At 40.8% G+C, this 25,244-nt stretch overlaps 1 protein-coding gene across 1 annotated transcript in view; it reads right to left on the bottom strand.

Moving 5' to 3' along the window:
* Positions 1 to 856: 856 nt before the first annotated feature.
* BMX (BMX non-receptor tyrosine kinase) overlaps positions 857 to 25,244 on the bottom strand; it is a 26,574-nt gene continuing 2,186 nt past the window's right edge. Inside the window, 16 exon segments of the mRNA XM_010138510.1 lie at positions 857 to 931; positions 1,924 to 2,081; positions 4,024 to 4,142; positions 6,146 to 6,210; positions 7,793 to 8,009; positions 8,636 to 8,807; positions 9,567 to 9,641; positions 10,094 to 10,221; positions 10,897 to 10,976; positions 11,716 to 11,770; positions 12,553 to 12,612; positions 13,342 to 13,404; positions 15,386 to 15,564; positions 20,166 to 20,227; positions 22,113 to 22,232; positions 23,861 to 23,942. Of these exon segments, the coding sequence (XP_010136812.1) occupies positions 857 to 931; positions 1,924 to 2,081; positions 4,024 to 4,142; positions 6,146 to 6,210; positions 7,793 to 8,009; positions 8,636 to 8,807; positions 9,567 to 9,641; positions 10,094 to 10,221; positions 10,897 to 10,976; positions 11,716 to 11,770; positions 12,553 to 12,612; positions 13,342 to 13,404; positions 15,386 to 15,564; positions 20,166 to 20,227; positions 22,113 to 22,232; positions 23,861 to 23,942 (1,710 nt within the window).

The following is a 25,244-nucleotide window of genomic DNA, read 5'->3' as shown; positions in this document are numbered from 1 at the left end:
TGTTAATATCAGGAGCAAAATCTCAGCTCCTCAGTAGTAAGATATTTGGCCAAGCAATTATGTTAATCGCATTTTCAGTTCTCTGCAAAGTTTTGCTCTTTCAGATTTTATTGAGATCAGCAAATTCACCATTTACTATTGCAATGACTATGGAAACCCGCATAAAACCTTTTTTTCCCTCTATTTTTACTTGTAGCACGAGGCAATAACACTCCAAGAAGCAATTCATATGCTGCTAAGTTGCAAATATCTTAGATATGTAGTTTAGAATAAATTCCAAATCAAATGCACACTCTGAGGGCCAAAACTGAAGTCAATATTACTGGTAAAGAAACCAACGGACTGTTTTATCACTAGTATTTTCTAAGTAACTCAAAGCAGGACTGTAACTATTTACATGGATGTCACTTGCAGCAGTTCTAAATTTGACCTCAGGCAACAGCTTCAAGTGATTACAAAGAAAAACCATACTCATATGAGCTAAGATAATCGGAAAACCTATCCAGCACATATTCCCCTGTTTACATTTCCAGTCAAGGCCAAATTATGACAGCCTGGAAGCACCGAAGGAGCGTACACAGTGGGTGTGTTTATCTCTGAGGGAGTGTCTGAGAAGTCTTTTGAGACAATGCTAACAAAACAAATTATGTTCTTCCACAGTATCCTTCCACATTCTGTTGCCCCCAAAGTGTCACACTGCATGCTTCTTGGTCAACAACCTGGTTACATGAGAACACCACTAATATACAGAATAACAGCGGTGGCTAATGTCAGACAGAGTTCAGATTTCTCCTTGCACCGAAGACGGGTGATATGGAACCAGTATTCACAGTCATCTGATCCTAAATCTTCTTTTTCAAGCTCTATTGTCTTCTCTCAGTGCCTCAAAAAATGGTAAGAGCTGACAAAAGGCAGGGCGCTTTTCCGGCAGCTAAATGAAGCAAAGATGATGGCCATGGTTATTTAATTTTGAAATAATTCAGGAACTGTAATTTGCATTAGTTTTTTCTCAGCTTTAGCATGCAGAAATTAGTAGATACAATGATGATTATGAGGTAAAGAAAATTAAAGTTACTTTTTATATCTGTCTTATGTTGTGATCATTTAATCTCCTTTCTCTGCATTAACATGACCTCAAATATAAGTTATTTTTCTAATTTTTCTGACAATTATGTTACTCTCTCCACCCCCCCCCCCCCAAAAAAAAAAAAAACCCCAACCAAAAAAACAAACACCCACTGTCATTTCATGGTTTTTTTTTAATTTTTTTTCTCCCCCCCCCCCCCCCCCCCCAAAAAAAAAAACAACCCACAACCAAAAAACCAACACACCACTGTCATTTCATGGTAACACCAATAATGTGCTAATCAGTTATTTGTTGTTGGTAAGAAACAAATCATGCTCTACAGACAGCTGGCTACAATTTAAATGAAGAGGAACATTAAATCAGGATAATTCTTGGTATAGAAGATGCATACCTCTCAAAATAAGCATAATCAGCATGTTGTCATAAAGTTGACTTACAACTTCTAGAAGCCTCACAGATGGGGTAACACATCCTTCTCCTTCTAGGGGCGGGGGTTATTTCACACCACTTCAGCTGTCTATAAAGGTAGAGGTCTCATCTGCATTTGCTGTGCAAGATGTCTGCACAGGAAAGCAGATATCTTTTATTCTGTAGTGGCTAAGATAGAAAGGACAAATGGCTGTGGAGGGGTAGCGGTAATGGTCCTGTAATCACTGAAGAAATTTAGACAATTAGCTCAGCCCTGAACTAGACTATCGTATAGACCGTGCTACATACAAGCAATGGCTTTTGCAAGGTGTATTTTCCACTCTGAGCGCTAGTTCAGCTATCAACAGGGACTCCTAGTGACTCCTGCTACTTCGTTTTCTCCAGCTGGTATGTGCAGATATACCGACCTCATGCCAGCAGTTGTACATTATCTGGTAGACGATGTCTGAAACCAGTTGCGGTCTATAAAGTCTGTATCCTTGAGAAACTTTCTCAATCACCTGCATGTTATCATAAAGCTCATAGGGCTGCTTTCCCACAGTGAACACCTCCCACATTAAGATACCTGCAGAGATATTCGTGGCAATGGAAGAAAAGAAACAGAAGGCAAGAAATGCAAGAGAACCCCCTTTTCCCAGAACACGTATAATCAATCAGACACTTTACAGAGAACATTATCCAAAAAAAAAAGTATGGAGATGACTGACAAGTGTGATTCTGTACCCAAATGTAAAACATCTTCAACTGCAGAAGAAAGAAAAGTTAAGATGATGAAGTTATTTATAAAATTATTTGTAGTGGACAATGGTCGAGAAAATCCAAGACATGGCTTTCCATGGACTGAATTTTTTTTATAAAATACATACAAACATTCCTTTATATATGTATGTGTTAGTACACAGCAAGAGGAAAAGAAAAACAAAATCACAACCATAGCTATTTGTGTTTTTATCGAATAATAAGAAAATTTTCTGATTTTAAGTAGGTGGGACATATACTCCATTGGTATCAGAAAGACTTCTGAATACTTTATAGTGCCAGCTACATCTATCTATAAAAATGGATTATTCTGAAGCAATAGAAATGCTGGATAATATCATAATCCTTAATTCATAATGATAGCTTTCCAAGAAACAATTTTGATTGTAACTGAACATATGTGATAATCATGCCAACCAAAAAGTAAAAAAAAAAAATCGTTAAATATTTATTTCACAATGATATGTAATACAAGCAGTAATGGGGTTTTTTGTTTGTTTTGTTTTTGTTTTTTAAGAAATTTATTGAATCTTTGGCTTCCCTCTAGCTTGAAGACAGGAGAGTTGTCGTGTGGGATTCAGGTACCATTGTATTCTGATCTCAGCTTTCCCTCATGAGAACTTCAGAAAACCCGAAGATTATTTGTTCTTTGACATCTGCTTGTGGGATACAGGTAGTTCAGCTCTTTAGCCCTTGAAAGACTCATTATTGAAAACAACCAAACAAGATCTGACAGATCCTGCTCTTCCCTTCTTCCATTGCATCAACGGATAGTGTTAAAATGAGAAAAGACCTTCTAAGGACAAATAATATTTCTCATTGAAGTTAATGCCAATATTGAAGTTAAAAACAAAGCATCAACAAAACCAAAAAATAATAAGAGAAAAAAGAAAACGTATCACCAGAATATCCAACTTCTGATTCAATTGTATTTATTATAAACAGGGCATGAATGAGCTGTTTCTCTGCCAGAGTCCTTAATGTTGGGAGACTAACTGAAATTAAAGATAAAGAAGAAACCCAGCATTTGGAAACACTTTCATCTGCTTTATTCCCCATTGTTCAATGCCAGGAACGGTGGTTTGCCAATCTTTCATCAACTTGACAGCTGCCAAAATTTTCCTACTGAAGGAGCAAATCCGTGTAAGTGGGATTTAAGCCCATTCACAGAAGGTTCCCTTGCCTTTGACATCTTCTGCAGGCTTTTAGAAACACTGAACAGACTCCAGGGATTTGTAAATCGTGGTTTGAAAACCACTGAAGTAGAAGTTCAAATGTTTGAAATTCCTGGGTAGAAAATGATCTGCAAACGCATCTTATCTTTGCTGAGATACAGAGCCCCAGCTCACACAGACTCTCTTCCACAGCCGGCTTATGCACAGAGTCCGCTCTGACCTCTGCAACTAACACAAAAACTCTCTTGGCTTGGGCAGCACTGGTTTATGGTCTAGACACACCAAAGATAGTGTTTGATCTCCACTGCTAACAGTTTACCACGTTAAACACACACATAGCAAATAGGGAGCGGGCAGAGTTTCTATGTGACTAGAAGAAAAATAGTTGGGCTAAAAAGATCCAAAGACGATAGGGTTTGGATGCATAAAAGTGTTGAACAAGAACGTGAGAGGTCACTGCTTTTTACCTTCCTTCAGAGAGTAAATGTCCAGCACTTCTGCTCAGTAAGCTGAAGAATTCCAAACGTAATGGCATATACGCACACATACTTCCATGTCAAATTCCATACGTACCAAAGGCCCGTACATCCGACTTGCTGCTAAAGTTGGTGTAATGAACGACTTCTGGTGCTGACCACTTCACTGGAAACTTGCTTCCTAGTGAGCTTTTATACAGGTCATCCACAACACACCTACAAGGCAAGAACCAAACTTTGTTGTGACAGAATTATAGGGAAACACTCTTTACTGCTTCTTCCTTGACCATCACAAGGTTCCTAACAAAAGGCTGGGCAGAATCCGAGATTTCCAAAGGATACATAGTAGAGGCATTAGCTATAATTGTTAGTTATTAACTCATCAGAGAAATAATACAAAATCATTAAAATGCCTGTTGTAAGGCCACCTAGCCCAGCCTTCTGCTTAAGTAGGATTACTCTCAACACCAGATCAGGTTACCCAGGGCTCTGAGTAGCCAAGCCTTCGAAACCTCCAAAGATTGCAATGTTATAGTCTCCCTGACTAGCACCACCCTCCGGGGGAAACAACTCTTAGTGTCCAGCTTGAACTTCCCGAGCCCCTGTATGTGACTGATGCCTGCCGTTGTATCACCTGGCAGTGACAAGACTTACTGGGCTCCCTGAGCATTGTAACTGTAAGCAGTCACGGGCAGCTTTTAGATCCCCTCTTAGCCTCCTTTTGACCAGGCTAAGCAGCCCACTCCCCCAGCCTCATCTCAGAGGACATGTTCTCTAGGCTGCTCTTCCTCTCCAACTTCTTTTCCTTGAGGCTGCTGATTAAAATGTTTGCCTCCCAAATTAGGTGAAAAGTTTGCACACAAAGTAAACTCTGATACTTCTTTAAGAAATGTGACTAGTGAAATCTCTCAGTTGTGGTGAAATCTCTCGCTTAAGCCTTGACTTTGAGTCAGCAGAATGACTTCATTCTAATCTCATAATGGCTTGTAGTCATGATTAGGTTTCTGTGACAAAGTGTTGGTCGTGGGGGTGCTACAGAGTGACTTCTGTGAGAAGCTGCTAGAAGCTTCCCTTACATCCAACAGAACCAATGCCAGCCAGCTCCAAACTGGACCCACCACTGGCCAAGGCCAAGACCGTCAAAGATAGTGGCAACACCTTTGTGATAACGCATTCAAGAAGGGGAAAAAGAACCTGTGCATTTTGCAACCAGTAGAGAGGAATGAGAACACGTGAGAGAAACAACCCTGCAGACACCAAGGTCAGTGAAGGAGAGGGAGGAGGTGCTCCAGGTTCTGAAGAAGAGATTCCCTTGCAGCGCGTGGTGAAGACTATGGTGAGGCAGGCTGTGCCCCTACGGCCCATGGACATTAATGGTGGAAGAGGTATCTACCTGCAGCCCACGAAGGATCCCACTCCAAAAGCAGGTGAATGTGCTCAAAGAAGGCTGTGACTCCATGGGAAGCCTGCATTGGAGCAGGCGTGCTGGTAGGACTTGTCACTCCACAGGGGACCCACGCTAGAGCAGTCTGTTCCTGGAGAACTGCACCCTGTGGAAGGGACCCACGCTGGAGCGGTGCATGAGGAACTGTCGCCTGTGTGAAGGACTCACATTGGAGAAGCATGGGGAGGACTGTCTCCCATGGGAGGGACCCCTTGCTGGAGAAGGGGAAGAGAGTGAGGAGTCCTGCCCCCGAGGAAGAAAGACTGGCGAAGACAACACGTGATGAACTGACGGCAACTCCCATTCCCTGCCTCTATGCACTGCTTGATGGGAGGAGGTAGAAAAATCAGGAGTCAAGTTGAGCCCAGCAAGAAGAAAGGGGTGGAGGGAAGGTGGTTTTAATATTTGGTTTTATTTTTCGTCCTGCTTTGATGTGATCAGAAATAAATCAATTTCCCAAGTGAAGCCTCTTTTGCCTGTGACAGCAATTGATGAATGGTCTCTCCCTGCCCTTATCTTGATCCGTGAGCTTTTCATTATACTTTCTTTCCCTGTCCAGCTGAGGAGGGGGAGCGATAGGGCAGCTTTGATCAGCACCTGGCAGCCAGACAGGGTCAGCTCACCACGGGTCATTACTGGCAGGGAGACACAAAGAGCTGTATCACACCCCGTGCCTTGACTTTGCTAACAGCCGGTTGCTAGCTGGTCAGCGCCAGTGAACCACATACACACCCGAACACCACAGCTTCACGAGGCTCCCAGTTCCCTCACTTACCTCGTCATCCCAAAGTCAGATACTTTCACAGTAAGATTGCTGTCAACCAAACAGTTCCTAGCAGCCTTTAGGAAAGAAATGAGAAAAGAGGTGAGCGTTAAAAACACAAAGAGAAGGAAATAACTTCACATCTTGGTAATTTGCTAATAATAATTTCTGTCCTCTAGCATTTCAATGAATAATGACATTCTTTGATTGAAGCAATTAAGTTTGGAACTGTAAGAGAGCAGTAAGTAGCTCTTTTATTTTGCTTTTTGACTGTTGATTCAAAAACATTCTTTACCATTATCCCAGCTTTACAAATAAGGACATCAAGGAATGAGGAAACAGAAGTGAGAAACCCACATTCGTCTAGAAAACCAGCAACAGAGCCAGAAATTAAACCCTGTCTTTTAAATGATGTCCTACTTCAGGGTCCTTCTGAGTAGTCTCAGAATTTACTGAGGCATCAAAAAGTGAAAAACATTGATTGGATTTTTCAGAATGCACTATAAACAGAGTGGAGAAATGAAAGGTGATTTAAACAGCTTGATTTATGGAAAGTTCGATATAAGCTAATGTTAAGGGTCGAGGGACCGAGGTACCCACTCCTCGATTTTCAACATGAAATCAAGCTCAAATTTTATTTCTGTTTCCCATGGGAAACCGACTTTGTATTTACAACTTGAATTCTGCTACTTCTTTTGTCTGATATCCCTGATTTCTGAATCAGGAATTGCTGAGGTATGGATTTAACAACTTTGGGTTTGTGTTTGTTTACACATAACTGTAACATCAATTGTTACAAATCTTCCAACATATTTTTGTTGAGAGTTAGAAGGCAAAATACTGCTACTGAGTCTGAAGCACAATGCACCTGACAGTTGGCTAGGTTCACCAGCCTTTTATAGACTGTAGGTCAGTAAAACAACAGCTTATTTCTCCAAAGCCAACATCCTTGAAAGCCAAGTTTGGCATAAACTTTTGGTCCCAGTCCTTGGAGGGCCTGATCCTTTAATCAAAACCAGCTTGAAATACTTGCTTGAAAACTGGAAGATAAATGTATTCAAAAGATGTATTGAAATGTATTTAAAAGCTAGGTAGCTGCAGACTTTCAGGTTCTGCTCCTGCTTGCAATGCATCAGAGTAAATTCCTGTTTATCCTGGAAGTGTCCACACTTGTTTTAGAAAAGAAATTATAGGTCCCAATTAGAAAAATCCCCAACTCATCAAAAAACAGTCTAAGTGACCTCAATCTTTAACGATGCACTGCTTTCTCCTGGAAGACCACAGCATCATTGGACAGGACTGCTTGCTCCAGTGAGCTAGCTGTACAGCTGGTGTCTGTGCTGCCAAGGGGTGCCGAAATCCTCGGGGCTGGAGCCCATAAATTCAGGCAGCACAGTATGCAGTGCTGCAGATCTGTCAGCTCAGCCGCGCAGCACAGCGTCCTCGCTTGCGCTGTGTAACTGTGGCTGTAGCGCCGCTCATCCGGAGCTGCTCTGTGCTGAGCCGACTGGGTGTCTCTGTTCAGCAGACCGTGACGCTTTTTTGGGGTGAGTGCCAACAGAGCCGGTGCAGCTCTGGATGATCCTGAGGAGTAGGACTGCATAGCGTTTGGTCATCCCCCTGCTTGCTCCATTCCACTTCTCCCGTGGGATAGCTTACCAAATCTCTGTGTATGAACTGACAGCTCTCCAGAAATGCCATAGCATCACACACATCGTAACGTATTTCCAGAAGCTGAGGGGGTTGTAGTTCCTTTCCATGACTCCTTAAGTAGCTGAGCAAACAGCCATAAGGCATGTATTCCGTCACTAGATAGATGGGATATGATTTTGAGCATACACCGTACAGTCTAACAAGTTTGGGATGATTAAGTTTCCTGAAACAAATTAAAATAAAATGATCAAAGAATAAATGGAGATTCCTGAATATTCCTGTAAGTTTTGCTCTTCCAATATTAATACGACATACTGAAAGAAATTATTCAGACTGGATACAGTCCCAACTCAGACTTCAAATATTTGTTTTCAAGAAGAACTGAGTGTCCTTCTGCTGATGACTTTGAAACTCAGTATTGAGGACAATCAAAAGAAAATTCAGTATTGACAAAATGACAACTTCAAGCCTCATGCTCATATTTCTGGCATTTCTCAGTTACTTACCTGTCTCTCATTCCTACCTCCAGGATGGCAGGAATATCCTTCTAAACATTTCTGTATAAATGCTAATAAAGCAGAGTTCTAAGTGACCCATGTGGAACATCTGAAGTTGTGGAAGAGATGTTAATAAAAAATTTTGAGGGGGACCACATCTGTTTTTGTGAAGTTCTTTTGGTAATACTTCGAATATTCTAACTGGCTGCCTACGCAGGTTGTGCCTAATGTACTCAACACTACTTAACGCTATTTTTAAGAGGAAATTATCTTTCCTGTGTCTGCTTTACATTGCTGATTAATGTTTGGAGACATCATTATTTCCAAATAATTAACCAACGCCATAGCTTACATCATGGTCTGAGCTTCTTCTATGAATTCATCTTCAGACACTGCTCCCTCTTCAATCATCTTTATGGACACACCATACTGTCCCTTCCACTTTCCCAGATGCACCACTCCAAACCGGCTATTCCCTAGCTCTCTCAACAGGACAATTTCTTCTCATTTCAGCTCCCAGTTTCCTAGTGGGACAAAAGAAATTCCTTTAGCAAAAAAAAAAAAAAAAAAAAGCGAGGACAAATACCTCCTGCTCCACACTTCCACCCTCCCACCCCCATACCATGCTGTTGTTTTCTCTGGTGGGTTGCAGAACCACGCAGCACTGAAGACACACACCTGTCTCTCAGCTTTGAGTTCGAGTTATGGAAGGAGACTACATTTCCTGCAAGTGTTGCTTGCTACTGACCAGGTTTAAACCTTTGAGAAAGACGTATTTATCAAATGATGATATATTTTCATGTGGGAAATTGGAGAACAAGTAATAGTGTGCCAGGTAATGATGTGGCAAAGGGAAAGAACGGCCATGACTCAGATGTGCTGGGGAAGGAAACAAGCAAAGCCTTGAACAGTTGATATAAGACCTGACATAAAATGCCTTTAAAAGGGCACAATATAAAAATTAATACAAAATGCCTTTGCATTCATGTTGCCCTGGATGTACACTAGATGCATGTCTGGGAAGGGATACCCTGTTTCGTAGAACCATAAAATCTCAACGCTACACTGGCGAAGAGGAAATTACAGAAGGAGCTATTAATTGAAAAGCAATCCTTCCCAAATTCTCACATTGTCTCCTGCATGGACAAGCAGAAATGGCCACCAAACAAACATTCTGTAACCTCCTGCAAGCCTGAAAACAGTAAGAGACATGATTTTCTGGTTATTTTTTTCTTGGTGTCCAAAACTGACATCAGTAAGAAAGAGGAAAGTTATCTCCATACCATTTTCTGGTAAAGCTGTGGATGGCACTTTATTTACTGGCGTAGACACTGCATGCCACAGCCTTGTCACCATACCTACAAAGAAAACCTGTTAAAGATCACAATACATACATGAGTCTTCTGAAAAAAAAAAAAAAAAAAAAAAAAAAAAAAAAAAAAAAAAAAATTACAGGAAAACAAATCCTCCCCTCCCCCTGCCGTATTACAACTATCCAGCTAATGCCAGATATTCAATGTTCAATATTCAGCAGCTGCTGTTCACTTCACAGGACTGTAATTTTTCTGTGCTTAAGGGCTAGTCCAGTAGAGGTATTGCAAGAAGAGGTAGTACAATACCAAAAAGCATTGTACAGCAAAGGAAAACAACTGTATTGATAGTGACTATGTTAGGCCAAGCTCCACTCAAACTCTCCCGAAAGATGTTTCGATATTTAGAGTATTCAGTTTTGGAAGAGATTTACCACAGTGCTGAGAAATCAAGAAGCTTAATCCAAAGCCAGCCAAGTAAAGAGTGCATATAGGATTACTGGCCAAGTTCTGCCGGTGGTAGTGTATAAGCTTGGGAATTGATTCAAACCAGTAATTTTCAGCGAGGTAATACTTGTTCTCAGGGGTTTTGTGCACATGGTAATGTTTGACTATTCCTTTTTTACTTCTGAAAAACATCACAAAGTGCAATACATGTCAGAGCCTTGTAAAATGCCTTACAGCCCTTGTGTTAATAGGTTAGTTAGTTGCTGAATGAACAACACCCCAGCCGGACAAATGACAAAAATATGTAGTAGATGTCACCAGGAAGACTCAGTCTGCTTTCCTCCTCTTAACACCTGCTGGCTGTGTGGTGCAGGCTCCTAGCGCACTGGCGACGTCTGCTGCATATCTAACATAGTCTGATGGTTAGTGCTTGCCTCCCAGCAGTTACAGCCAGGACTGCAGAGCAAAGGACTTTCAAATACTGTCCTTGCAATGGTTCTACAACTAATTCTGAACACCTTTCCTTCCTCTTCTGCTTCCCCTTCTCCTTCCCCCTCCATTCCTGTTCCTATTGCCATTCCCCTTCCCTTCCTTCTTTTTCTTTCACTCTTAAGACCCCACTATTATCCTAGATTATGTGCCTGTTCCATGCCTATGTTTAGATGAGACAATTCTGTACCTCCGTTCCCCTGCTCAGGGAGCCACTGTCACGTATGAATTCAAATAACTAACATGACCTGAATGTGCCCGAAGTTCCCCTTTAACACCATGCAGAGATTTTGTTGCTGACCAGTCACACCAAGTGGCATTCCCATAGCACACGCATAGAAATGGAAGACGTTCTTTGGATACTCACTCAGGAACCTTGTTGAATACAGACACAATATATGTTCCTGCTTGGTGAGATTTCCGAACCATAAAAGCACCTTGTTTCCCCTAATTAAAACAAACAAACCAGTTACAAGAAATGATGAGGTCGGGATTAATTTCAGTGAACTTTAGACTTTTGCACTATATTGCCTGCAAAGGAGAGCAGGAGACTCATCTGAACTCTTTTGCAAGGACTACCTTAGGATAAGAGGAATTAATTATGCCTTAGAAATATTTATTTCTCTCCACTAAAAAGAGGGTCTAAACAACTGGATTTCGTATCCCGCTGTAAATGTTTAAAATTAGGCAAGTTGTACCCCAGCCCAGACATGAAGCAAGTAGTCTGCAATTTTGTTTCGGTGCACAGATACTGATTTCTAACTGGGGAGATGGAGAGTTGTTAACCCTATCTCTTTCCTCACGCGCTTCCTGAAACTGTACACGTTGTAAGACCCAAACGCTGCCACACACATCCCGTCTGAAGAAGAGCTCTGTCATTTCCTTTACACAGTGCATTAAACCAACATACTCTCTATTGCCAAAGTGCTTCTGAATTACTGAATAAGTAGAAAGATTTTCACTGGCCTCTGTTATATTTGGACTATTGTCAGTCTTTATGTGGTACTCCAGTCTTGCGACACTTTCACTATCCACTTTTACTTCTGCTAACGGTTTCTAGCACTCGGTAATACTGCAGCTGTTTGAAGAACATCAGCATCCTCTAGCTACACAGTATAGCAAAGACAACAGACACAGAAACATTTCTGTGCTTGTTCATATAAAAATGATAAAGGATACATGGGACCTTCTGATGGAGCAGTTGCTCAGACTGGGCACGGGAGGTTCTACCAGCATACCAACTGCAAAGAAATATTTGGCTTATTAGTCACAAGCTGACTTCTGAATAAGACACAGCAGACTCAAGAAAAATGCCAGACATTGTAAATATTTTCAAAACCTCTTTTAAGTCCCAAAGAGTTGACTTGGCACTTGTCCTGCATGTGTGATTTTAGGCCATGAAATAAAAGAGAAACCACTAGTTCCCATCTGCTTCCTCTCATCCATCCAGCGAGTCTCCTCCTGAAACATCTGGGACCACTCTGTGACTCTGACTTTTTACAGTAAAACCTTGGAGAAGGGTCCTGTTGCTCTAATGCTCTGCCAGGAGCTCTACCAGAAGCAGTTTACTCTGTCCTCTATAGACCATGACCTGCTGTCTCCCTGAAAGCTGGGAGGTGCAGAATTATCCTCTAAACTTGAAGCTTCTGTCTGTCATAATATTTAAGTAAACCGAGAGATCCCAAATGAAGGGAACAAGCCAAACTTGCTATGTCAGATCAGTTCAGGGAGATCCAGTGAAGCCTTCTTAATAGTAGTTCACTTTCATGCGGCCTCCTTTTATCAGCATGCTAGACTGATTCATCTAAATGTCCTCTTTTGTCTGGAAACATACACATTCATGCCTTTGGAAGTCCGTGGGCAGTGATGTTGCTGATGAGAATATCTGTGATTATTATCAGTATTGTGAGACAGCCACACACAGGATACCGTTACTCTAGGTATGGTGCCCATGTAAAGTGGAAAAACAATCTCTGCCTGACGCATCTTTCGGTTCTCATGAAGACGTGTTCTGTACCCTCACTCATGCTCAGCAATACTCTGCTCTTCTGCCAATGTCTGTTCGCTGTCACTGGAGTTTTCCCTGCAAAGACAAAACCACATGCTGCAACTGTGAAAAAAGAGTTATGAAAAATACCTTCCCTGGGTTAGAAGTCATACCACGTATATTTTTTTAGTAGTTATACCATGGTCTAAGGTGAACATTTCAAAGTGTTCAGACATATTTCTTATTTCTCTGGATGTTTTATACTTGGAATACACTTATACAGCCTTTCCACTCCACCGTGCGATGCGATGGAAAGCCAGGTATTCTCTGTGCATGCTGTAACAGCCAATGAAACTACATATTCCTTTGATGACCTCGTGAAGGGATTGCATCTACCGTTTCAAAATTCACACTGAAGATTTTCAAAACTGCACAGCCTTAGACTTACCAAAGAAATGTTCTTAGCAAGACAGACACCAGATGGAGTTTATGTGGCAGAAAAAGAGGCCTCTAAAATAATCTCTTGTGCAGAAAAAAATAATGAATCTTATTTATGCTGTCTTTTACAGGATAATGTGAGAGCATCACTGAAATCAGTGGCAAAACTCTGTTGATTTAAATAAACCAAGGATTTTCAACTGATTTTTTTTGCATTAATGTATGAGTCAAGAAGACAAACTTTATCTGATTTTATACCTCTCAGGAAACTTTATGCTAAGTACTCAGAAAGTTATTTGAAAAAAAAAAAAGTCAGAAATGTTGCCTAATCTTTACCAGAGTGGTAAGGAAAACATTTAAGCAGGGGATAACTGTATATTGATTCACCTTGGCTCATCATCATTCAGAGATAACTTTCTCAAGTAAGCACTCGGTACAAAACCTTCATTCCTGCAAAATAAACATTTCACAGTTTAACTGTCTTACATGACTGCATCTTAAATTTGGTCACTTGAAATAGCTAAAGAGATCAATCAGAGAGTCACCTTTTAGAATGGCACTAAGAAATGCTCATTGTTAAAACTTTTCTGCTTTTACTTACCATGTAGAAAAATAAATACAGAAGTAATTTGTTCTATAAAATTACATCTCAGTGAAGTACTCTTTTTGCTAGTCATTGAAATGGCTTCTTCCTCAGGGGTTGGCCTCATCACACGGAAGAATGGAGCAGCTGTTCAACGATTTCATTACGTGCCATTGCAGTTACTGTGATGAAGAACGTCGGTGACTAATGGGTGCCAGCAGAGTAGCCAAGGTCAAATGCAGAAAGTCAATAGGTAGGCTCAGCATTCTTCTCAAAACAATAAGAGATGCAATTGAGAAGCTAAACCAAGTGAATATGAACAGCTGAGCTAGCACTTAAAGCAGCTGGGCATGATGGAGCTAAGGTATGGAGGCCAATAAGCATCTGTAGCTGTAAGGGGGTGGGCCGTATGCTGTGCCCATCAGAAAAATAAATAGGGATAATAAATTGTATATTTCAACATGGACGGACACAGAAAGGGTTTCTTTAGCAAAGATCTCGGTAGAGCGAGTGAGGACGAGTAACTCCTGAAGTTTGTTCCTACTATGTTCTCAAAAAGGACATCTTCATTTTTTCCCTCAAGCAGAATTTAAAGATTTTGTTAAGATGTATATGTGACTCATCCTTATAGAACCAGTACTGCAAAAGTGTTTCTCAAGCCAAAGAAAAAAATGTAAATGTCCTCCCTTTTTCCTGATCCCTCTGTGCTCCTTTATTCATCTTAGACGCCCCTACTCAGGCTCTCTAAGCAGAGCTGCCTGCGTCACATGCTCTTACATAGCCAGAAAGAGTCCAATGAAGGCATTGAAAAGCATGTCTTAGCTTACTAATACATCATTGTCTTCGAGTTGCTGGGATTGTGTGCTGTTCTCTTCATCCAGAACAGTATGTCAAGGCTATGAGTTATGAAGTCATTTCACCTTTATTTGTTGGTTTTCTCACAGTTCCAAGCCTAATGAGTGAATTACGAGTGGATCAAGTAATTTCATTCTGTTCCAAACAAGTCTGGGCATCCCCTAGCTCAAAAGTTCTTCCCTTCCACATTTATGTCAAGCACATAAAATCAAACTCAGCTAATATCCATCATGAGACAGACACAGAATCTTACCTCTTCCAGGCAGCTCCTGTTCGTTGCACTGCCTGTTCCTCTAGTGTAGTCCTAAAGCTGTTTCTCATGTGATAACTTGGGAAGAGATGTTCTTCTCTGCCCCAGCTGGATATTAATGACAAATTTCTTATTTGAAGTTGCTGAAGGGGATTCCTCCACTTATGACTCTCAAAGAGAATAATTAAACCCTGTGCGGGGTGAGGGTGCCCTGTCTTTGTGGGTGTACTGTTTTTGTGGAACACTATTGCTAAAGCCGGGGAGAGACAGAAGTGACAAGTGATTCATGCCTCAGCAATGCTCACCGGTCTCCCGTGAGAGTCACTGCTATTGCAACAGTGATGGTGTTGGTCTAAAGATGGTTTGTGCATACAAAATAAACAATATTTGTGAGGAGAGATTTCATTTTTTTATTGACTTGAACTAAAGAGTTGGAAAAAATTAGCTTCTATGCACGCAAGCCCTTCTTCAGACACATGTCAAAATTAAGGCCACTGGATACTACCTTAGCTAGTATACCGGGCGGTGGCTGTTGTAAACCTTACTCAACCTGGCAGCCAAGGATGGTAATGAAAATGGAGATGACAGAAGACAATGAGGCTTCTAAGGCAATGTTTAATTACTAAGGTAATTCTAACATAGATCCTGAATGGTACCAGGACTGCCTGCAGTGTTGTCTATGAAGATGAGGTATGTGGAAGACCATACTGATGGAACAAAAGTATTCTGCAGGGCATACCTACCCTTCCAGATCCCTTACTTTCCACCAGTCAGAATCTTCCTTTTGCAACACATAGTATTTATTGCTTCTGACAAGCCCGATCGCTGGACTGCCTTCAGGTTCATAGTTGCATTGGGCCACAGCCATATTCAGGACTGACTTGTCTGATGAGAGCACCCGAGGCAGGCTTCTGTGCTTCCACTTTTCAAGACGGAAGAAATAAAGTGATAAGGAGATGCAGCACAGGGTACAGTAAGAAATAACACACAGCATGTACATGATCACGTGTATCTTCAACACGTACAATGGTATTAGGCAAATTAATCAAAGCTAACAAGGGGGGCACAGACAAGCAGCTTTTTCCTCATCCATGTAGAAGCACAGCTCAGGTGTTCTTGTCCGCATTTGTGAGACAGGTGAGAACAGAACCGAGTTCTGTGATAATGGCCCCAGAAGCAATAAAGTGTGAGTGGAGGCTGACGCTGCTGTAATAGGAAACTCTCATTTCCAGAATTATGGGATAGGCCTGACTTGTATCAAAAGCCTGCCACCTATCTGTATCTGATACTACTCAATGAACTGTTGCAATTCATGTGCTTTGGACACCACGTGAGCAAATTGTGCTTTGCTATAAAAAATTGTGATAATGTCCTGTTGTATCGAAAGACCCCATCTCAGTATTAAAAAATAACTTTTTTTCTAAACAGCTTTCGATCAATAGTAATGTCACCATGAAGCACAACAAGCGTAAGTCAATTGTTGGTACTAATCACTGAAACCAAAAGCTCTGCTAATTCTAAATCATGCCTTTTCCTTACCGTGATTTACTGATGATTCTCGGACAAGCATGTTGGATATAAGAAAAGCCCCTCCTTGGTGCCTAACTTTTCCCGAGCAGAGTCAAAGAATTGTAGGTACGTAACTATGGGATTCACCTTACCTAGCTTTAACCCATGTCTTCACATGAAATATGTCATCCTACAGAAGCGTCTACCTCTCATAACTGATTGTTAAGGAAATCTACACAAATGACTTGGATGGGAAACCTGGCATTAAAGTTAGGTGAAATCGATCCAATCACGGGCAAAAGATAATTTAAAATCAGGCACTGAAATGCATTTGGAAATCAGGGAAATGTCATAACTGAGCAAATCCAGACATCATGATGCTTCGAGAGCAGAAAAAAGTACACTTGAAACACCGACAGAAAAGGAAGAGCGAAAATAAGACTTAGGAGAAAAGGCTCCAAATGCTGCCTGTTTATTATTGAAAACCACTGTAATGCCATGCTGGGGAAGAATGCCAAGCGTCCCGAAGCAGGCTGAGATTCCTTTAAATCAAGTCCAAGAGATCATGGCATTGTACGTTTCCTTGTTTTCTCTTTTTTGACATTTCTTAACTTAAACAAGGAGAAAATAAAGAGCCAAGTGAATGCCTGATTGAGTCCACCGAGCTCGAAGATGCACATGATCTTTTCCTGCAAACGCACGAAGTCTCAATCCAATCTCACTAAGCTCCAGTGGAGATACTCATTCTTTACAGAGGTATCACTCACTGCAGAGTCCTCTTCACTCGACTAGAAGCAGGTCTGTTAGTCTTCAAGTACTACCGCTTGAACTAGAGTTACCTGCAGTTGTCAGAAAGATGGAGAAAATGAAAATACAGATAATTAAACTATCTTCTTTTTAAAGCATCTAGTGATGTTAGAGCAAGCTGATATTCAGCAACTGTGTTTCATGCTGATGTGCACCGCTGATATTTTCTCTTGGTAATTTTTGCAGATTAAATTGTTCTTTCTTAATTTCCTGTGTTTTGCTTGGAGAATGATCAGAATGTCATCCTCTGATGGAGATTCCCGTCTTTTTGTGTGAACAAAAGAAATTGCAACGCATTGGCTAAAGTAAACGGTATAAAGAATTATTATCACAGAAATGAGTTTTGCTTTGTCCAACCTTTCAGAGAAAAGAACCAGCCAAAGATGAGCACATCAGATACGCATCCCTTTGGGTTTCACTGCTGGTTGTGTATTCGTCTATTCCAATATTCTGGATGGGCTTAATCTGTAACCTGGTACAGATTAATGCCCTGATTTGTGTCCGTACATACAGCTTTCTATTTCCAGCACTGGCTGAAAGCCTCAGAACATTTCCTAGTAGTAAGTGAGTAGATCTTATTATTGCCTTTATGCTGGCAGTGATATTATTGTGATTTTCATATTGATGACTGTGCCACTGTCTCCTAGAGAGAGCTGTAGGTGTCAGTCTGAGATTCAGCTGCGACATGCCTATGGGGAAGGGTTACTATCAGCAGAACTGCATTCTTACCATACAGCTGAAGGCATGTGCTGGATCACTTCAGCTTCCACAAAATTTGTCCCATATGGACAGTAAGAAGACAGGTGGGTGCGCTCAGTGGACTTCTACCTGATCTACTGTGGTATTGGCCTAAACTACACGAACCACTTTTCATTGCAAAGACAGTGGATACCAGGCACAAGCAGAGGTGAAATTGTTTCTCAAGCAGGAAGACCCTGCTTCCCGCTGTTACCAAAGCACAGAGGAAGTGTCCACTGCTTCTCAGGAAGGAACCTTTGTGCCCACTATTCTTTCTAAAGGCATCACTCTTTAGGAATGAGCTTCTCTGTGGGAGACTAGATGTATAATGCTGAACTGATGAAAGACACAGAGGCATCAAACGTGGAGGATGTACACGTGCAAAATGTCCTCTAGTCAGTTTTGCGACAAGGAAAAGTAATGCTTCTAGTCAGTTGGGAAGAAAGTGAGGGAGCAAGACTCGCAGAGGCTGGAAGGTGAGAGACATGAACTGAAAGGTAGGTGGAAGGAAGACTGGGAGTATGATGGTAGCTCTGATGATCAAACTGAGTAGATGAAAAGGCAAAGAAAAAAATGTGCTGAGAGCTTATAGAAGTAGCTCTGTGACTAAATATAGACTGTTCTAACCATAAGAAGTCAGTATTAGCCTTCTTAACCTGATTATATCATATGGCTTGGGAAATTAAGCCAAGTTGTCCTAACCAGATGTGGTAGTTATTACACCTGCATTTACTGAACCCATTTTGGAAGTACCCATCTGAAAACTGTCATGTCCCAGTTTTTTAGGTTTCTCTTTCGAAGTATCTTCTCTGAACTCAAGCGGGTAATAAAAATAAATCATAAAGGCCTAGCAGAAGCCAGCACGTTCAGCAGCAGATTTGCATGACTGATGGCCTCTCCAGATAGACAAAGCATCTCCTGATAGAAGCCAGGCAAATTAGATCATGGTATTCAAAACAAGTTACGCTGCTGCATGTTCACAATGCTATTACTTTCAAATCTCATTATCAGAAAAAATGTCAAAAGCTCCTTTGTTCATGGCTTCTTTCCAAGGTTTTATTATTATTTTTCTTAAAGATGCCTTTTACAGCTCTTGTGATTTTATCTTCCGTCCCTTGATAATTTACGTATTTCTTAAAGTCCTCACTGTACATGTCAACCGTCAACAGGAAAATTCAAGCTTTTTCTTTTTTCTTATAGCTACTTTCAGATTAACAGAGAGAAGTTAGGAAATAGACCCAGACTGTATTTAAAGATACTGAACAAAAGAGAAATTAAAATAAAGCAGGAAATAAAGATTTTAAAATCTTGTGATTTGAAATCCAGTCTGGTTTAATTTGGATATTTGGAGGCTGTGTAACGATGTGTGAATACCGTCAGACCATATTGTTAGTCCTTTTTTAAGAGAAAGAACATCATAACTTAAGCCTCTCTGGTCTCTTCTATCCCTTTGTCGTTGTTAACCTTCTTCACACCTACAAACCTCAATAATTAAGCTGGGAAGGAAATCTAAAGTCAAAGATACAACTATTGCTCTTGTATTTCTACAGGAAGAGATAGATGAAGAAAAATAGCATAGGGACAGATCTTCCACTTAGCGTTTATTCTTAACCCTGCCAACTGCTGACCTTCTTCATCAAGCACCTGCTGGAGTTCTCAGGCTGATTCAAGCACAAGTACTGTTTGACATCCTAATGTCACGTTTGTCTCTTCGGGTCTGTGAAAGCCTGCTTTTCTTGGGTGGACAGTAAGGCCCAGTGGGTGCTGGTGGGACACCACACTCTTGGGTTTCTGTCTGATATGAAGTCAAGATATTGGCAAGAGCACATAAAGAGCTTGGATTTACTTCCCAATTTGTTAACTTAGAATTTGGCTGCCTCTGTAGAGTTGGGCTAAGCAGACATTCCTAAACGGGCATCTGTACTCCTGACCCAACGCCAGGGGAGCACAACTTGGGCCTTGTCTGAGAAAAATGCAGTTCATCCACCATTTCTTGCCCACACAAAGCAGGTGTATTCGTTCACACCTTCAGTTACAATGTTTTCTCTGCGTACTATGAGCACAGTTTTCACTGGGGAGTGAGCTGGAGGTGAGTTTTTGGCATCGTTAAGAATGGGGACTTCCTACAATAAAGAGCTAATTTTGATTGCATTCCCTGATCGCACTGAAAATAAGTGCGCAACGTTACAGGCATCCCTACAAGGGCTGTAGCCAGTACTGCCACCAGCATGTTAAAGTAAAACAAGCGTGGCTAAGACTTCCCCAGTTTTCCACTTGGAAGAGGGAGATGAGTCCTTCCCTTTGACATGCTGGTGGACACAAGATGTTGAAGCTACACTACAGATCAGAGGTCTACACCAGCTTCCGTTGAGTGGCTGTTTGCAGCTCTCCATCCTGTCCCACAGCCTCCCCTACCACCTGGATTCTGGGTCTTTCCCTGTAGCCAGATACTCAAACATTTTCACCTACCAGCGTTTGAGGGACTGGAGGCAGCGGTTTCACGGACCCGGTTGTACAACACAGAGTCACATCTAGGAGAGGGAGAATTAAAGAGAAAACCATGAATTTAAGTATGGCTTTATCTCTTGAGGCTTTTTCGCTTGCAATTCTACACTGTGGCAGCAAGAGCATCACCACAGCTCATGTATCACCTCTCTGAGGTATCGACATGCTTTAGTTCTGCATTTTCCAACCTTCTCGTAATTCATTCCTCATATCTTTAAAAACCCCACCAACCATTGTTTTCATCTATGCCAAGATGCAAATTCAAGGAAATTTGTTGTATTTAGCTCTCTGGGTTTCTGTTTTCTCTTTTTTTTTTTTTTTTTTTTTTTTTTTTTTTTTTTTTTTTTTTTTTTTTTTTTTTTTTTTTTTTTTCTGGTTGCATGTAGAGGGAAACGCACGTAGAGCGAAACACATGTATGCTTTATTGTTTTCCTTTTTTTCCTGTTTTTGGTTGGTTGGTTGGTTTGGGTTTTGGGGTTTTTTTGGGGGGGTTGGTATTTTTTTTTTAATTGTTTCAATGACACGTTTAGTCTATGAAGCAGTGATTCAGAAATCCTGCTTTCAATAACCTGGTGGTTACAAGACGGAGGCTGTCTGGAGTCATCCCTGCACAGTCTCCCTGTGCTCTGCACAGCTCTGTTAGCAACCTCAGGAACTTCTTTAGGAACCAGTTTAGAGCAGGTACATCACATTATCCTGCATGCATTATTATCTCGGACATAAATCAAGCGTTCGGTATACAAAAATGCTCTTTTTAATTCTTCTTTTGCCTAAGCCATCCATGACTGGTAATGAGGTATTTCCTTGTTCTTGCAACTGATTGGGGATTTCATGGTCTTATTTGCTTTTGTAACAACTGGCTTTGAAGCTGGCTGAAGCTATCAAATTGTTGTTACAAGTGAGTAGACAACTCTTTACCTTATTTAGTGTTCCATAATGGAGAAACCTGTAGTAATAGTAGATAAGCCTATATCGTTAACTTCAATTTTCAAAATCTAATGCCTTTTACGGACAGTCTCACAGATCTAAATCAGGTTTCTAACGGCTCACACTTACATTTTTTGATTTAACTTTTAATTTTGTTCCATCTTGTTTTTGATTATGTCTGTAAATGCTTAAGACCAAGGTTCAATCACGGCTGGAATCATGGTTCCAAATAGCCAAGCTTTCACAGGCTGAAGCCCAAATGCTCATAAACTGCAGTTCCCTCTCCCAAACGTGGCCTTTCACTGTTAAGTATGTGCACAGACATGAGAGAATTTCCTTCTGAAAATGTGACACCTGAGAGCGCACTGCTTTACAAATTTTCTTCTCACAGCCTTTACAAATAAAAACTAACCCCCCTAAATAACTGTATGTTCTACAAAAGATACCTTAGAAAAACATGTTAAAATGAAAAAAAAAATGCTGCAAATTTAATCACATTGTTTAGGAAAAACTCAGATGAATATAATTACATATTAATATAAGAGTTTTACTTCTATTTAGTTATGAATCTGTATTTTTTCATGCTCATCCATACACATTCTTGTGCTGAACTTCTGTTGTTCCTACTCATCCAGTTTATGGGACCTCATCTCTAGCAGGATCTTACAGAATAATACCAGAATTTAGGTAGAGATCTTAAGAATAAGGACAAAAATAATTTCATCTGGTTTATTTTGTAGATAAAAATGCCACTAACTTTTTAATCAAATACAGCAGATATAATTTAGTGTATTATTTAGCCCAGTTATCCTATAAGCTACAAAGTATAGCAGCTATCATGTTAAAAGGAGCTTAGCACATACATGAAAATGTGAAAGCAGATTAGCTTTGATTTTGATTACACTGCCTTAAGTATCTGTGTGGTCTGGCAATATCATGAAAAACATCAGTGAGATTAATCAAACAAATAAAAGAACACATTACATGTCTCCCAGATCATACATCCAGGGGCTGCTTTACAGGCCTGGTTGCAGCAGGGAAATCTCCCATTGATGAAGAATCTTTTATGGTACTTATTCAGCAAATCATCATTGTCTTTAATTTCTGGGAAGCGCAAAGAAAACAGAGAGAACAGGCTGCAAAATTATAATATCCTTACTATCCTCACGACAACCGAACAATGACAAAACCGTGTGACCCCAGAGTGGTTACTGACTGCTGCCGCTAGACACACATCCTGGTCAGATTTTTATCTCTGTATCATATTCCTCTATGCAAACTCAAGTCTGAAATCCACACTCCCCAGCTGTGTTTTCCTTTGGGAAAGAAACATGAGTGTCAAGAAGGAGACAGAGTACAATCCAATGAAACACCTGAAGCCAAAACAGGATCCAACAGCTATGGTGCAAAATCACGGATCTTATAAAGATTTCACCATCAGTAATAAAACTAATCAATCAAAATAAAACATTTTCATATATCAAAATACGCTGAGTATTTTCCTAGAACTATTTACAGTAAGAAAATTACGTTCACTGATACTCAGTCTGCTGTATAGCAAATTCAACCTAGCATTTATTTGTTAAAATACAGTTCTTATTTAAGCACACCAAAAGAAACGCCCTCAGGGAAATATTTATTCTATATCCGAAGCACTGGAAATAGCACTAGTAGTATCACTGTGCTAGTGGTACCTTAGTTCTGTAAGCTGTAATAGCAGTTTTGGTTTCAAAGCGTGTCCAGAAGAAGAAGAAAAGTGTCTAGAAGAAATGTAGAAGGCAGAGAGAGAGAATTTAAAAACTGGTTGTGTCAGGACAGGTTTTCAGTCATGCTGCGGTGAGCCGGTGTAAAACCAAGATTCCTGATCATGTGAGAGAGCTGCAAAAGGATCAGGACTCTCCTTCATGACAGCTGCTGTTTACACACTTTTAAGAAGGCTTGTAGACAGTTCAATGTTTGTGCTGTTATTTGTCTCATGAGCATCACAAATTATTTCACTTCTGCAACCCTCCTCCAAAATCTTAGCAAAAATCTTGGTTTTTAGAAGGCTCAGTGTAGTTTTCCAAGTGCTTCTGGTCCACATTCTTTATCACTTTGCCAAATTAATTGACATACCCTCACTTCTGTGTATGCAAAAGGAGTCGTAACCTGAGAGCTCGCTCATACACAGGCTTGCAGTTAAAATCAGGGAGGATGTTTGTTCACAGCCCGTTACAGATCACCTGTATTTGTTCCTACAACAGCCAGCATGTGCGAGGGCTCTCCTGTTCACTGGAGTTATCCAGGGACACAGTTTCCTGTTTATAACTTACGCTTCATGTAACTGGGATCTTGCTTCCTTGAAAAAAAATAAAAAGTGGAAAATACAGAGGAAAAAGCACTAAACAGTGCTGGTTAACAAGATGGCGTTCGTGGAAGTAAACGCCATACTAGCCACATCAGGAATGGTTGTGCTCTATTAATCTGCATCAGTAAAGGCTAAAGCTATGATGAAAATTCAAAAATGTCCATGAAAAATAATTTTAAAAATTCTTTATTTTGGCTCATTTCTCACTGAAACATTTATCCTTTAAAATTTTTTTAAATCCATTCTTGAAAATACCATGCATTTCAAACAGGCAGTGGTGAAGTAAGAAAGTGACAAAGAACGGCACAAAATGACGAGGCTGGAGTATTTTCCCATCGCTCTTCATGTTACTTGAATAACTTGGTACGCAAAGGAATGGTGTTACCTTCATGCAAAGCTGCAAGCCACCACTCCCGACTCTCTTCATTAGTGGCACAGATGTAGAGAAGTCCACCCTTGTACACAATCTGGAAGAGGTTGAGAAAGTCAGCCTGAAAGTGTCTTACCATGCAGGAGGTAAAGGGAGAAGGGGATGGGAACCAAAAAAATAGACTTTGTGGATCCACATCGAACTCCCACAAATTAGTAATGTTTCTCGGAGGTCACTTGTATTATTGCCATTTCACAGAAATGCTTCATATATTTCGTATAAATATAAATAAATACATAATACAGATACATATGCATGTTTAAAAACATGTACTACCTTAACCAAAATGGTTCATGTCCTAAAGCACAGTTGCGGAAACAAAGGACAGCATTCGATATTATCTGGGTAGTCCCGTCTCCTGTGTACAAAAGACATTATAGCCCACATGTGAAGTCTCTTTTCACTTCAGTTTTCCATATTCATCTTCCTGCTTCTGGTTCGTGTTACACATGGCCGGACCGCATGCTCACCGAGGCCAGGACCCTTCTCTGGCGGCATCCTGTAGCTAAGACCAAAGCAGAGTACATGCTCTGGGCAGCCACACAGTGACCAGGAAATCCTTACCCAAAGGTGACGCGTTTATACTTAGTACCCTTCGAGAGGTATTTTTCTTCTGTGAATTCATTCAGTTGCCTTTTTAAGCAAGGAAGCAGTATCTACAATACCCTGCAGTAAGCAGTCCTACAGCTTAGCCACACCGTGTGAAGAGTCAGCTGCTTCGGCTTGTTTTCGGCCAATCTCCCGCCAGCTTAATTCGACGCCTACCTAACAATTACTAACATCTGCTTTGCTTTCCGGGTCACGGGCTGACCGTGTGGGTTTGTGTCTCTGTGTTAGGTCAGGCTTTCATTTCCCTCGTGTACTTTGCTTTTCAGTCATCTGTGCTGAATTTCAAATGCCACTTTATTGCTTTTGTTTGTTAGGCTGAAGAGCTCTTGTTATTAAATGCTTACTCGCACTGGTGAGCAAACACAACTGATGCGTTTGGTTCCTGTCTCCTTGCTTATGGTGGAGCCCTATGAACTTTAATACGTTGTCCGTCCAATCTATTAGTCATTGTCAAGCCTCTCCTTTGATTTCTCTTCAGGTTACAACATCTTTCTTCAATTACAGTCACTGGAACTAGGCACAATGTTCTCCTGGTGATCACAGTAGTCTCACAACGTACTGAGTGCTGCCACTCAAGAGGTGCCTGCTTCCGTGTCCGAGGATGCCATTAGCTCCTTTGGTCAAAGCATTCCGCTGGTAGTTCAGGTTCAGCTATCATGATCCTCAAGTCCTCTTTAGAGATACTGTTTCCCAGAACAGAGTTCCCCATCCTATAGCTACACACACACTC

The sequence above is a fragment of the Buceros rhinoceros genome, unplaced genomic scaffold (genome assembly GCF_000710305.1).
Source record: "Buceros rhinoceros silvestris isolate BGI_N320 unplaced genomic scaffold, ASM71030v1 scaffold20106, whole genome shotgun sequence".
In the NCBI taxonomy this organism is placed as follows: Eukaryota; Metazoa; Chordata; class Aves; order Bucerotiformes; family Bucerotidae; genus Buceros; species Buceros rhinoceros.
The sequence above is the reverse complement of the archived record's forward strand: the minus strand, read 5'-3'. Positions and strand labels throughout refer to the sequence as shown.